General features: G+C 49.6%; 1 protein-coding gene across 3 annotated transcripts in view; it reads right to left on the reverse strand.

The window, feature by feature from the left end:
* Positions 1–5,809: 5,809 nt before the first annotated feature.
* The window catches only part of CALN1 (calneuron 1), a 455,972-nt gene continuing 447,426 nt past the window's right edge, over positions 5,810–14,355 (reverse strand). For all 3 annotated transcript variants that reach the window (XM_012764069.2, XM_012764071.3, XM_012764070.3), the window contains one exon: positions 5,810–12,913. In XM_012764069.2, coding sequence (XP_012619523.1) covers positions 12,786–12,913 — 128 coding nt within the window. In that variant the 3' untranslated portion in view covers positions 5,810–12,785. The remainder of the gene's footprint in view (positions 12,914–14,355) is intronic.

A 14,355-nucleotide genomic window follows, 5' to 3' on the forward strand; every position in this document is an offset into this window, starting at 1 on the left:
ATCCGCCAAGGCCATGAATAGATCAAAAAGATGGAAAAAGGAGGATTGCCCCTTTCCTCCTGCCTGCTTGCTGAGATGGGGCATCTCATCTCCTCTTGCCCTTGGACTCAGGCTTATACCATCGGTTCCCCTGGTTCTCAGACCTGCAGACTCAGACTAGAATTTATACCAAAGCTTTCCTGCTTTGCAAGGTCTGGCTTGCAAGCAACCTATTATAGGACTTCTCAGCCTCCGAAATCTTATGAGCCAATTCTTCATAAGAAAATTCCTTTTATATAGATAACCATACATCTCTCCTATCAGTTCTGTTTCCCTGGAGAACTCTGACGGCTGCGGGATCAATCTCAGGAAGGCGGCGACATCGGGAGACGGAGGGGACAGAGAAAGATAGAGTATCGTGGGGCATTAGCAGCTTCTCTAAGTTTTTATTTCTTAAAAAAAAGAAATAGAGACGGAGATGGAAATACAGAAAGAGAGAGAATGAAAGAGAGAGAGTGAAAGTGTGTGTGGAAAAGAGAGACATCTCAGTCAAAATATTCACATCTGTGAAATCTGGGTGATCGGTATACTGCTATCTGCTATTTTATGTGTGCTTGAAATAGTTCATAATTAAAAATGAAGGTGTTTCAAAATGAGTAGTGCTCTCTCTTTCCTATCGCTGTGATCTTCTGTGATGAATCCTTCTACAGGGCTCCTGAGCCTGGGCTGTAATTGCAGGTTTTCTCGTCTCTTCTTTCTATGAAACTGTGAACTGCCTGTGTCTTGTTTATGTCTCCCTCTGTGTCCTGTCTGTACCGCAGACACCAGCTAGTGGCTTGAATGAGCCTCTAAGGTATCTGCTGTACGGGGAAGGCTGCTGCTGCTTGGTGGCATTGGGTCGGCAGGTGTGGGCGGAAACCTGCAGATGGGACATGGGGGGGGGGGCGGAGTGGGGGCTGTGCATGGAATCTGGCAGAACCCACCCATCCCGGCCCAGGAGGGGGACGTGTTGACGCTGTGGAGACCTCGGACCAAGCCAAAGGGACTGACGCTGCGGCTCTCAGCGGGGAGATGGACTTGCCTCTCGGCCCGAGGACGGTGCAGCTCCATGGCACCAGGAAGCGGCTGAAGATCGCCTCCCAACTGGCTTATCAGGGAGGACGAAGAATTCCTGGATGGCCAGAAAAGCTAACAAAAACATATAAACACGGGGCATACCTGATTTTGACAAAGGCATGAGAACCAAGGCCAGGAGGATGGAAGGAGGAGGGAGGCACAAGAGCCCTGCACCACCCGGCGATTTGAATACCTGAGCAATTGGGAGGCCAATTTGTTTCATTTGCTTAATTATTTATTTAGCAAATATTTATTGAGCACCTACTATACGCTGGGCACAGTGCTAGGTGCTGGGAATGCAATGATGAGCAGTACGAACTGTCGTATGGCTAAGGAAGGTTATTTTAGCCACACAGCTGAGGTCATTTGTTCATCCAGGGTCACAGATGGGCACAGCCTGTCCCCACCCCACACAGCATGACCCCATTTCCTCCCTTATGTGTTGGCACTGCAGACACCTCCAGTCCCACCCCCCACGCCCCCGCCGGCACACACACACACACACACACACACACACACACACACACACACACACATGCACGCACGCACGCACGCACTCCCCAGGTTCTCTTTTCTAGACTGGACACTCCACCCTCAGAGGGGAAGGCGGTGGAGGGGTTGGAGGCTGGAGCTGGAGGGACACTGACCAAGAAGAAAGCCTTCTTCCATGGGGACCACAGAGGCTCAAACGCACAAAGGCCTGGCTGGGTCTTCTCATTCTGGAAGGTCGGGAAGAGCTGAGGCTGAAGGAGCCCCTGGCTGAGCCCTCCTGCACGCGCTGTGCCCAGGCCTGGCTGGCATTGCCCTCCGAGGTGCAGGGCTTTCTGCCTAAGGCCCCCGGGGAGAAGCAGGGACTCTGCCAGCTGCCCCGATTGCGAGCTGAGGCTCACATTCCTACGGGAGGCTTAGCCAGCCCCGTCCCTCCACCTCTTGGGGACTCTGGCTGCTTCTCTTTTTTCCAAGGCTCCTCTTTTTTTTATAACAAATTTATTGAGGTATAATTCACATACCACACAAGTTACTCTTTCCTGGTGCTGTTTTTACTCTCCTGTCTCCTAGATTAATCTCAGGGACAAGGCGGGGGAATGCCATTTATTCTGCAGACTCCTACAGTAATCAGAGTTCTGGAGTAGTCAGGAGTTCTACTCCTGATCCTGTAGTCGTCAGAATTCTCCAGGGAAACAGAACTGATAGGAGAGATGTATGGTTATCTATATAAAAGGAATTTTCTTATGAAGAATTGGCTCATAAGATTTCGGAGGCTGAGAAGTCCTATAATAGGTTGCTTGCAAGCCAGACCTTGCAAAGCAGGAAAGCTTTGGTATAAATTCTAGTCTGAGTCTGCAGGTCTGAGAACCAGGGGAACCGATGGTATAAATCTCAGTCCACGGGCAAGAGGAGATGAGATGCCCCATCTCAGCAGGCAGGCAGGAGGAAAGGGGCAATCCTCCCTCCCACCTCTTTCCTTCCTGGGGACAGCCTGGCAGCCTTGGCTTTGTCCGCAGCCCACAGAGGTTTCTGCTGCTGTGTGTCAGGGACACAGGCTGCAACTGCAGGTGACAACCTGGGGACCACCTCCAGGAAGTCCCTACTGAGGCCCAGGAGCTAGGAGCACTTCAGAGGGGCCTACCCCAGGGAAACAGCCCAGCCCTCCCTCCTCGGGCTGCTGAGCTACCTTCCTACTCCCTATTGATGGCTCCTGGGGGACAGAAGCCCCCCACCAGCTGGCCTTTCCTCTGACGTTCTGTTATTCTGGGAGGAGCCCAAGGCATCTGTATATTTACAAAGCAACTGGTGATTTTGATAACCGTAATTATGTATTGATCCCTATGTCTATCACTGTAAAACAGAGTTATGGAGACAGCGGTCCTCCAACTTGTGGGTGAGTCACAATTACCTGGGTGCTCGTTGCTGTGTCCATCTCCGGGGTTTCTGACTGCGTAGACTGCGGTGCAGCCCAAGGCTGTGCATGTCTAACAAGCCCTCAGGGTCTAGTTGACGGACCACATTTTGAGAACCATTTAGCTAAGAGGACAGACCTGCTTCCCTGGAAATCACCTGAATGGGCAAGAGTGGGAATTCACTGCCCTAGTTCTTGACCTTGTCTACAGTTAGAATCACCTCGTGACCTTCTAAAATCCCTGACACCCAGGCTGCCTCTGGAGCAATGGGGTCACCCCAGGGCAAAGGGATCACCCCAGAGCAATGGGATCACCCCAGAGCAGTGGACTATCTGGCGGAGGGGCCAAGACAGTGATATCTTCTGTAAAGTTCTCTGGGCAATTCCCACGTGCAACCAGAGTTGAGACCCACTGGCTGGGAGAGGCCTTTGAAGCTCAGCTAGCTTGGAGCTGTTTTGTGAGCAGAGAAGAAAGATGGGGAGGGAGTAAGAAACAGAGGTCTCACAAGCCACCCTCACAGAGGGTCTGAGCCAGCTCATCGTCTCAGCACATCGTCTTGGAGCTCCCCTGTAATCAGCACCTGTGTCTTTCTTCCTGGTCCTAGGAAATTCAGAAATGACAACAGGGTGCTTGTCATGCAGGCAGCCAGGTCCGAGCACAGCTGCAGGACTGATTGCTGGAGACCACCCAAGCCACAAGAGCCTTCTGACCGCACACTGACCTACACTTGGGGTCTGAGGCATGGCCCCAAGTGTGCAGTGCCAGACCTAGGGGTGGGGAGCAGGGAGTCTGGAGCCCAGCTGTTTCCTCTGCCCCAGCCACTGCCCAGTGATTGAAGCCCAGATGTCCTGGGCTGTGAAACCAGGGAGTGCAAGACAGACCTGGGATATGGCCTTAAGTCCATGGCGCCCAATCCTCTGTCACTCAAAGCCAAGCTCCTTGCTCTGGGTAGACCTGCCAGATTTGGCAGAATTCATGGGCACAACTTTCTAATTGTGTATGTGGCTGAACTAGAAACATTAATCTGAAAGAAAAGCTTTTGAAATTCATCTATCTCCAAAATTATGGGAAAAAAAATCCAATATGACTCAAAGGTATGTGCACATCATAAGGGAGAGCATTTTATTTTTACCTTGAATATTATCCAATTTGGGCCAATGTTGGCCCAAGGCCAGAAGCCTGAAGTCCTCAGGCTTCATTGTCACTACCTCTGTGTGTCAGGGATCAGGGACATTGAGCTCTGTTGTCGGTCCCCAGGTGAGAGGTTTATTGTGCAGCAAACTCCTGGGGTGAGTAGCCCAGGAGAATGAATATTCATAATTAAGTACTGGGTTATCATAAAAAAAAAAATCTTAAAACTGTAGATCGGAGAGGATAAAATGTAATTCATTAATGCACTGGAATTTGCCAGAGGCCCCCTTTAACAGAGAGAAAAGCATAAAGAAAAGTGTGCTTTATGCCCAGAACACTCTATTTTTAGGATTTTTAAATAATAACAAATGCTTAGTGACTTTTACCTCCTAAGTTATCCCTAAGAAGGTATATAAAATACCACATTTAAAGTAGGTTACCCTCAAAGACTTTGGGAGAGCGTACCCAATGCAAACGGCAATTTTGGGCTAAGGACAACCCATTTGGAAAAATGTGTGATAACATTTTTGAGACGTGAAGAAAATACGAGAGATGCTCTGTGGGGCTTGGCGACAGGAGGCCAAAGTTTCAGTCCAAATCCGGGTAGGATCTCATCTAATGCCCTTACCCAAGTCACTGAACTTTTTGGTGCTGTTTGTTTCCTTATTTATATGAGGGACTGGGTGTCTTTTTCTACTCTCGAGGAGCTCAAATAACATTAAAAATTCCAGAAGCTTAAGTGAAAGCTATGCAGTGCCTGTAATGCTCATGTCGGGAAGAATTTGGCAAAAGGACGCTTGAGAGGATAACACCATTAGCTTGGGTGTCTGCAAAGTTTTTTTAAATTATAATGTCTGCTCCTCAGCCAGAAGATGTTTCATCTTTCTCACCATATGTTCCATAGGCTGCTTATTTCCCCTCAACGCCAATCTCATTTCTCTTCAAAGTCCCACCGCACAGCCACATCCCCTGGTGGCTTTCGTACCTGCCATGCCCTGCTGATGCTGGGCTGTCATCCAAACAGACCTGCTGCCCTTCGGGGTCACGGGAATGAATCTCATGACCCATTTGCAAATCAAATCACAGATAATGAACGGAAGCTCTCGTCAAAAGCAAAAAAAAAAAAAAAGAGAGAGAACTTTTATTTTTTTTTCTATTGCATAAATAATGGTAAATTAGACTCTTTTTTATACAGATTATATATTTACAGACACGTTTGGTTAAAGAAAACATCTGGTTAATATGGCAGTCAGTTTTCCTTTATACACTGAGATAACATATTAATAATATATACTTCATTTGATCAGTAAGTTGCATGCCAAGTTAATTTATATTAATATTTACATTTTATATAAAGATATTTTTTTCCTTTTGACTAGTCTGCTGACTCTCTCGCATCACGTAATAGCAGAAATCATCAACTAATACTGAATTGGAAAAAAAAAAAAGGAATGTCAATGTGGTGATCGGGAAGGTTGTGATCCGTGATTTCAGTATTAGTGGCCCATTCTGGGTATGAGAGCTGCCCAACTCCCCTCTCCTGGCCATAATAATCCTCAGCTGTGCTTCTGTTTACACCCGGCATATTAGGGGCAAGGATTCCAGTCATTTCCTGCTGTGCTTTGGAAAACAATGCATGCACATCTGAAGTCTAATGACCTCTAGGATCAAAGTGACACTCCCACACACCAGGTGACAGTTTGTCAACCCACTGCCCAGCCAGACTTTCTCAGTCTGACTCCCCTCCAAGGGCACTGCCTTTGGTTAGTCCTTGGAGAAATAGCTTCTTCCTGGATTCAGAACTGGGGAACAAAACCAAGCCCCACTAAGAAGCCATTCAAGGACCCCTGAAAGCTGATTTTCAGGTAAGAAAGAAAGAATATTCTTTAATTTTCCTTGGAGAAAGCTGAGAGATGCTGGCTAGTGCCAGTCTCCTACAGGAGCCAACAGGGTCCTTTCTTGGCCAATCTAGGTCTTTCCAAGAAAGAACAACAGGGCTTGCTATAAAAACAATCGCTGAGACATCAGTCTACTTTAGGAAAAGAGAAAAAAAAAAAAAAAACCAAGAGCCTAGGATTTTATGTTGGCATGGGGCAGAAGGGCTGGAGATTTTTGTGGTCCTACAGCTGCTCTCCTGCTGCCTTCTGCATGCTTGGGTCACACCTAAAGCGTGCACCTGTGCTCAGCATCACTCATCCGCCATCTGAGGGTGACTGCAGGTGGCCGGTCCCCGGAACTATTCATCTAATTCCTGACAATCACCAGAGATCATGACTCTCTTCCTTCTTCGTGATACAAATAATTACAAACCACTGTCAACATATTCTGGAACTGCTGTTGCAGTGGCCAGAGGAAAAAAGGAAAGAAAGAAATGACTGGAAATTGTGCTCTTTTTTTCAGTAGCTTTCGGATGGGCTTTCTCAGATGGAGAAACAAACATCTTCACCTGGAATCTGGCTCTTCATTTCATCTGCTTTACTCAGGAATTCTGAGTCACGTGACCCGTGGCGAGGTGACTGAATCCCTTTATTTTCACACTGGCTGAGACAAGGACTCAACGCCCATTTTGAGGCTCCCTTGAATCAGCAAGTCCTTAGGGAATAAACAAAACCTTTTGCCTTCAAGGCGTGACACATTCAACATAGACCAATGGCGTCGTTTCACTTACAGACAACGGACACCAAAAGAGATACTTTAACCACAACAGTCTCTTGGGACCTGTGTTTAAAAAACAAACAAACAAAAAAGCTGCCAGTCCTTAATGCAATTCATGAGGGAAACGGGGCCCTCTCGATAGTGAACATTCACTCTGATTTATTTCACACGGAATGTCACAATGGGACGGTTCTTCTGGTTTCCCTTTCCTCTGGCTTTAGAGATGAGAAACCTGGAGCCAGGGAGGGAAGCCACTCAGCAGAACCTGGCTGGTGGGTGGGACAGTCCTTCTGCCTGTGCCCTTCCCAGCTGGTAGATCTGACCAGACTTCAAGTTCTCTGCTCTGCTCTCCTGGCCTCGGTTCAACAGGTCTGCGAGCCCCGGGAGAGGCATTCTGTGCTTGACAGATGTCAGCATCCTCCGAGGAAATGCGCAGAGCATGTCATGCGGACCAGGCTGATGGGCAGCCCCGTGGCACTCAATCCCCTGCATGTTCCCAAAGTAGGCCAGCTATCCAGGGAAGACATTCAGAGACCAGTAGCATCTGCAGCCCTTTAAAAACCTTTTTTTCCCCTTTCTCAGATCCAAGGATGGAGCAGCATCACAGTTGAGTTTTGCATTCCCTGGAATATTCCTTCCTAGTTAGCTTGCTCTTTGAACGCACTGGAAAATTCCAGCCTCTGCATCCTTTTCACTTGGACAGTAACTTCTAACAGTGAGAAGCACTAGTTTGCAAGCCAACCCAGCATGCCTCGGGAAAGGGGTGGGTGAGACCATGCCAGGCACAGCTCAACTGACACACTGCCCAAGGTAGGGTAGGGGCAAGGGGACTGGGCAAGTTTTGTCCAGTTTCAAAGGACAGTCTTTGTGGGACCGGAAAAACCTGATTCTGATTTCATGCCAAATGAATCAAATTAATTTTGCCTTGACGACTTCTTGAACATTATTATCATGTCCCTTGAGACCGTATGAAGAGAGTCCCAAGCCAGTATTAAGTAGAAACTGTAGCTGTCAAAAATGACCATGTGCATTAGCAACGAGCGTAGGACACTAAGAGAAATGCTTGGCTGGTTGGTGCACTTGACCTCATTCCTCCAAGCCAACTGTCTACTGCAAGGCCACAAAACTGAGGACAGTCCCCTGAGTGACTCAGTCAAAGCAAGTATGAAGTGAGCTGAACAGTTCTGACACTTAAATTGTCACGGAGACCAGGTCTGTAAGCAGCAGCCCAAATCCTCCTTTGCTTTGCCATTGCTTTAAATAATTCAAATTGAAAACCCTAGCTGCTGAATAATGCTTCTGTTCTGTTTCAGATAGAACTTTCCCTTCTGGGGAACTTGAGTAATCAGGTGGTGAGGGAAGATGGCTGCGGCAAGGCCTTCAGGTAACGGACTCTTAGCCCCATGGGGATCTCTGAAAAGGCCAGCAAGAATGTTCTCATCTGAGGTCGTTTCAGGCAGATGTTCTCCTGGGATCGCAGCTCTGCAGAACTCCTGCTCATACAACCAGCATGTGCCGGAGTCTAGAAGCTTAATCTCAGTTCATCTGCATCATCATCACAGTCCCTCCTTGCAGGTGGCTTCTAGACCCTTCCCTGTATCTGTATCTTCTAGACCCTCCCTGGCAAAGGATGAACATCAAGAGTCGTGAGCCTTTGGAGAAATGGCACAGTAATGACCCAGTCTGGCTGAAGACCTCTAGTAGGAAGGGGTAGAGCTCAGCAGCTTCCTTGACGGAGAACAAAGGCTCAGCTGAAACAGGGTTCCAGGGCATGCAGCTGGGAGAGGCCAGGCCAGCCCAACCCGGGGAGCTGTCCTTGGTGGTCACACCCTTCATTTTCCGGCCGTGCCCTCCTAGGGTCCCAGGGAGGCTGCTAGCTACAGGTTAAGAGCAACGTGCAAATCTCTCTTTGATTTATGACCTGAGTCTGGACTTAAGCCCCGTAGGAGGCATTTGAAATAAAAGATAAATTTTTCTCTCCAAGTTCTTAGATATATCACCTTATGATTCTGTGGATGGGAGGCTGGGAGGGGCTTTATTGTCAAAATGCGCTGCCCATCTTTCATAGGTTCCTTTGGAGAAGCACAAGATGTCATGTGACATCTGAGAAAGGAGCAGATATCAAGAAAGAAGAATTTTTTTTCTTTACACACCTTGTTCTCTACAAATAAAATGCATGGACACTTCTGAAACCACTGGGCTTGCCTGAGACCACGTGGAGACCCCAGTTCCCTGAAGTTCACATTTCTGGCTTGTGGGGAAGCTTCTTAACATGCAAACAGATGCTTTTAAAGACTGAAGGCTTAAATTTACTGTTTGTCTTCCAGATGACATTTCTGCCTATTTGCCTAGATTAAGGGGTCCTTGTTCTGGGCCTTAGGAGGTAGGGCTAAGGGTGGGCTGGGAAGGACACCACTGGGCTTACGGGTAGCTCCTGTTGTACCGAGTAAATAGAAGGACAAGTTCAAACACAAGAGAAAAAGGCAGAGAAACCACCCAGATTCTTTGGGGGTAATTTCTCCTCCCAGCAGGATGTGGATGCAGGGAGTCGGGTTGAAATCAGGCAGAAGTGAAGTGTTCTTTAAGAAAATGTTCCCTATTTTTGTGGGCCTTGGCAAACTCAGGGTGGAATGCATGGGTTGCCATGGCAATATCTTTTTTTTTTTTTCTTTTTAACAGATTGGTCACGTGGGACCCACGCACATTCTGGAAGTCACTGCTAATAGTTCTGACGCTGGGTCCTGTTCAGGGGCTCTGTCTGCATCTGGAATGGGGGAGACAGCTTCTTTGAGGGTCACGGGAGCCAGGGCCCACTTCCCTTTCTCTCCCAAGTAAAATGCCTCTGTCTCCCTCATCATTGCTTGTGTCATCGGGGGCACCTGCTCTTGTAGCAAGACTGAGCCAAGCTGAGTTTGCTGATTACTCAGCCACCCCATGGCTGGCAGCCCAGGTCGCTGGCTCCTAAGTCTGTTATCACCTGGGAAAACAGAGTGAGGGTTGGGCTCCTCCCTCTCAGTTCCTACAAAAGTCACCCCCTTCCCCCGGCTGGAGTCACATGGTACTCCTTGGGCATGGGAGACCTGGACCTTCTGGAACTTTCAGTCACGAGCACCATAGCCACTGTGATGGGGACTCTAGCTAGCACGGGGCCCTGGCATAGGATTTGTGTGAGGAGGGCTGCAGAGTTGGATGGCCGACAAAGAAACCTTCCATATACCCAAGACAGACTGTCCAAGCAAAGCAGCCAGGGTGCAAGTCACAGAGACAAACTTTGAGCTCCCAAAGTCTAATGGATGTCACTCGTTCAGTGCTGTCTCCACACACTGTGTCCTTCAGCCTCTGGGTACCACGTGGCAGATCACCATGGTAGGAGCTTAATTCCTAGGCTGTCAAAAAGAATGCTGTGGCTTCCTTCTTGCCCTCTCATCCCAGCAATACCCAGAGGAATGCATTATTCTAGATTTTCTCCCGGGCAGGATGGACTGCTTCCAGGTCACCGTGAGAAGGGAAAGGGTCATCTTTAGGGAAGGACCGCTGACCTTTGTAGAATATAAACTGTTGGTGTCTCTCTATAATGCCTTTCACCCCCACCCCTGCACAGTGGTTAATCTCTCTGCCAATGAAATCTAACCCCCACATCCTTCGGGGTCTCTGTTCTCCAGAGGGAGGCAGAAAAATTTGCAGAAAAGCAGGTTTTGAATAAGTCCATTTTTCTGCCCTGAAGGCCAGCCTTGGCTGCAGTACTACACTCCCCACTCATGGGGCAGGGCTCCTTCGAGAATCATCCCTGGGATTTCTACCCAGTCTACTTAGGGTCCTGTACCCTCGTTTCCAGGAGGACATGGTTTCGTGGCATAGGGGTCAGTGAAAGATAGGGAAGCATGGCCCTGCACGTTCTACTATGCCTCCCATGCATGTCCAGCTGGGAGGGGTCAAGCTGCCCTGGGCCGAAACTGAGGATGAAGGCATCCGATATATTAGTATTCTACATGCACCTGCTCTAGTTTAGAATTCTGATCCCAATGGGCCCGTGGTGAGTCAGCCAAGGGGAGTGACAGAAGGGGCGGGCATGCAGTGTGCACGGTGGCTGGTGGCCGGGCAGGTAAGGGGGGATGGGCCGGACTCCAGGAAGTTGTGCAGAGGGGCGCTCAGTCCCCTGGGCTCTTGGGAGCTTATATCTGCTTCCTCCTCCACACTATGGCTCAAACCCTAGTTTTACCTGTGCTCATTGGAAATATTCACACTCTCCCATGGGGGGAATGTTTCTCCAGCTGCCCCCAGGCTGTGGCTGGAGGCACCTGCAGAGGTGGATTAGAAGAAGACCCTAATCGGAGACCTTGGATGCTCCAAGTCTGAGAAGGCAGTAGGGGGAAAGCTGAGAGGGAAGACGGGCTTTGGGAGATCAGAACACACACTGCGCCAGAAAGCCGACCCCCTGCACTGAGACAGGAAATATCCTGGCGTCTCTATGCTGGGAGAAAGGGCAGAAAGGAGAAGGGAAAAAACATGTAGCTTTAGGACGTAATCGAAAGAAAAAGGAGCAAGACATTCCATTACAGAAATAAAGACCTGAGCTTGGAAAAGAGTCCGAAGGGAAATATTACGTCTAGAGATTATTGGCTAATCTGACTATGCAAGCTTGACTTAATAGTGGTGGCTGAAACGGCGTCTAGGAACGATCCGGAAATCACAGACTTGAAATGGTGTTCAGTTCCCTTCCCCGGCGGAAGTCTTCGGCAGGCAGGAGTAAGTTACCTGTCCTGTTGGCTAAGCTCATTGATATCTTTTCCCTCCTCTTTCTTGTGAAAATGAGTCAGTTGCAAAATCTGAACGCCAGATGACATTACATGAAACACAGTCGTTTGAGCTTTCCATCTTTCCGCTTTGGATTGGGTTTCTCCTTTTAGCTGGGGAAGGCTAACTAACAAAGCAAATTCCAAGACCAAGGAAAGGTAAGATGCACGAGGACCTTAACTTACAGAGGTCGTCCCGCACGGAGTGGTGGTGGCTCTCCGGGACTCCAGATGGCTGGGTGTGGGCTGTCAACACCTTACCACCAGTCTCAATCTCCCTCTCGCCCAACCTGCTTCACCCCTGCCCCAGAGAAGCAGGGATGAGTGTGGGAGGGAAGACAAGCTTATATCAGGGGTAAGCGATTAGGGAAGGACGTCACATATGAAGAAGCCGAGTATATGCGTCTGTCTATGTGTCTATGTTATAGAGATGCCCACGGTTTACGCTTCTTTTTCTCTAATGGCAGCACAGGCGGCAAAGCTGGGAGGAAGGCTCTCTGCAGATTCCAAAATGCTGGTGCGGGATGGGCTCTAGGAACAGAAAGCCGAGGGCCATGGAAACTGAGAGCTCCCCAGCTCTACCAACCGGAGTCCTGCAGAAAAGGCAGTAAGAACGGAAGCAATGGGGGGTGCAGCTGCAAACCGCCAGGGGCTGCACCCCACTTAATGGCTTTCCCCTCATGCCTTGGGGGGGGTCTCCAATGGATGGAGGAAGGAAGCCAGGGCGAGATGGAAAGCCACCCTCTTCTGGGGCAACCCGGAAGTCAGCCTCTTGGGACTGAGGGTTGGCCTCAGTGGGGGGGTCTCCTGTCGCCCCCTGGGTTGAAAGAATGGGATGTGGAGGTGACTGCGTGTTCACGCCTCTCTCTCTCGCTCTCTCACCATGACACTTGGATGGCCACTGGAATTCCGAGATGAAATGAAGATTTTTTTTTTAGAGTTACTACTGGTGGTTGAAGCAAAAATTCGGAACTCCTGGCTATTTATTGCATTAGGAAACGAAACCATTAAAGCATTGAAGACAGCCCTTTTGTGTCCCTGCCAAGGAGATGAAGGTGATTTGCAACCCCAGCTGCGCTCAAGCTTGGGTTCTTGCCTGAACTGTCCCCGCGTCCGCATCCACCCGTAGGTCTGTGTCCGCTGCGTGCAGGAGGAGGAGTCCGCCCCGGGCGCGCACGTGCATGGGGGCAGCGTGGGTGGCCGGCGGCCGCTACTCCATCCCGCTCCGGAGGATCTGATTGGCCGCGATCAGCATGACGCTTATGATGAAGGCCATGGCGAAGGCGCAGATGAGGCTCTTCCGCACGCAGGTCTGCCTGTTCTGTTTCTGGGAGTGCACTGGGGTGGGGGAGCACAGGGCGGGGACACAGCCGGGTAACATGGGGGGAGGGGTGGGGAGAAGAGAGAAGAGAGAAAGGGCACAGTGAGTCACGGTGGCACCTCTTCCCCAACCCCAGCGAGTCCTGTGGGATGAGACTTGGTCAAATCAAGTCTACATGCACTTGCTGTGCGGCTCTCTCCGAGACTGCACATCACGCCTTCTGGTAAAAGGTATGACATGGGGAAAATTCTATTAATATAAGAAAAACCGTGCCTGATGTGATGTTCACAGTAAGGCATAAACTTCCTGATATAGTAGAGCTAGAGTGACTTTCGGAGCCAGGAATTATGGAACATTCCAGAGTGAGTTTCATAAAAGGTACCATCCTGTCATTATTGTGCCCATTTCTGCAGCTGATACAGACAGTGCAAGTTCGGATGCTGCCCCGCACCTTTGTGTGGGGCTGGGCGCAACTTACCTTTCCTGGACTTGTTCTTGGGTGGCTGCTAGTCAAAAAGACTCTACTTCAGATATTCGCATGGTTGCTCTGGAGTTGGGTCCCTGGGCAAGCAGTACCCCCAATCACCTGGAGCTTATTAAAAATGCAGATTCCTGGCCAGCCCTCTCCCCAGATCTAGTGAATCAGAGGCCTGCCCTGGGTTGGGGGGCAGAGACCTGTGTTTATCAAGCCCCCCATGTGATCCCGGGTCCTGCTAAAGTTTGAGAAGTGGAGACCACACACTCAGCATTAGGACAGGGAGGCATGGAACCCTTTCAAATATTCTGGGGCAGGGGGTCCTGCCCCTAGATCCTCCCTGTGGCCCCAGGGATCCGACTTTGGGTCTTAGGGGGTTTCATTCTCTTAATCTGTTGTGCCAGGTCTCACACCCTCATTCTTACAAGGCCCATGAGAAACCATGCATAGAGCTCAATAAAAAGGCATTAATTAGCAGGTTGCCATTAATAATATGGGCCAGAAACAGGAAAACAGAAGTAACAAGAGAGAACAGCGTTGATGAAGCTCGCTGGGATAGAGCAGGTCTCTTCCCAGGCATTGCTTCTCAGAAGGGGACCTGAGCTCTGCTCCAGCGGCATCAGAATTTCTTTCCCTTCTTCCTTCCTTCTACACCTCCTCCCTCCCGCTCTGTCCTGCAGAGGCCTTTCCTGGGCGCCTGGTTCAACACTTAGCATGCAGAAGATATTTGTGCCCTAGAGGTGGGCAGGAAGCCACCCACCCCAGCGCTACTCACTAGAGCAGCAGCAGCAGCAGCACCATCTGGGAGTTTGATACAAACGGGTACTTGGCCCCACTGCAGAGTGACTGTATCGGGTCTCTGGGGAGGAGGGCAGGAATGTGTGTTTTCACAAGCTCTCTAGGTGATTAGGCAATGGCTGGGCCCCACATCCAGAGTTTTTGATTCAGTAGACCTGAGTGGAGCTGCCGGGGACAGGAGAGGTA

This window comes from Microcebus murinus, chromosome 19 (genome assembly GCF_040939455.1).
Source record: "Microcebus murinus isolate Inina chromosome 19, M.murinus_Inina_mat1.0, whole genome shotgun sequence".
Classification (NCBI taxonomy): domain Eukaryota; kingdom Metazoa; phylum Chordata; class Mammalia; order Primates; family Cheirogaleidae; genus Microcebus; species Microcebus murinus.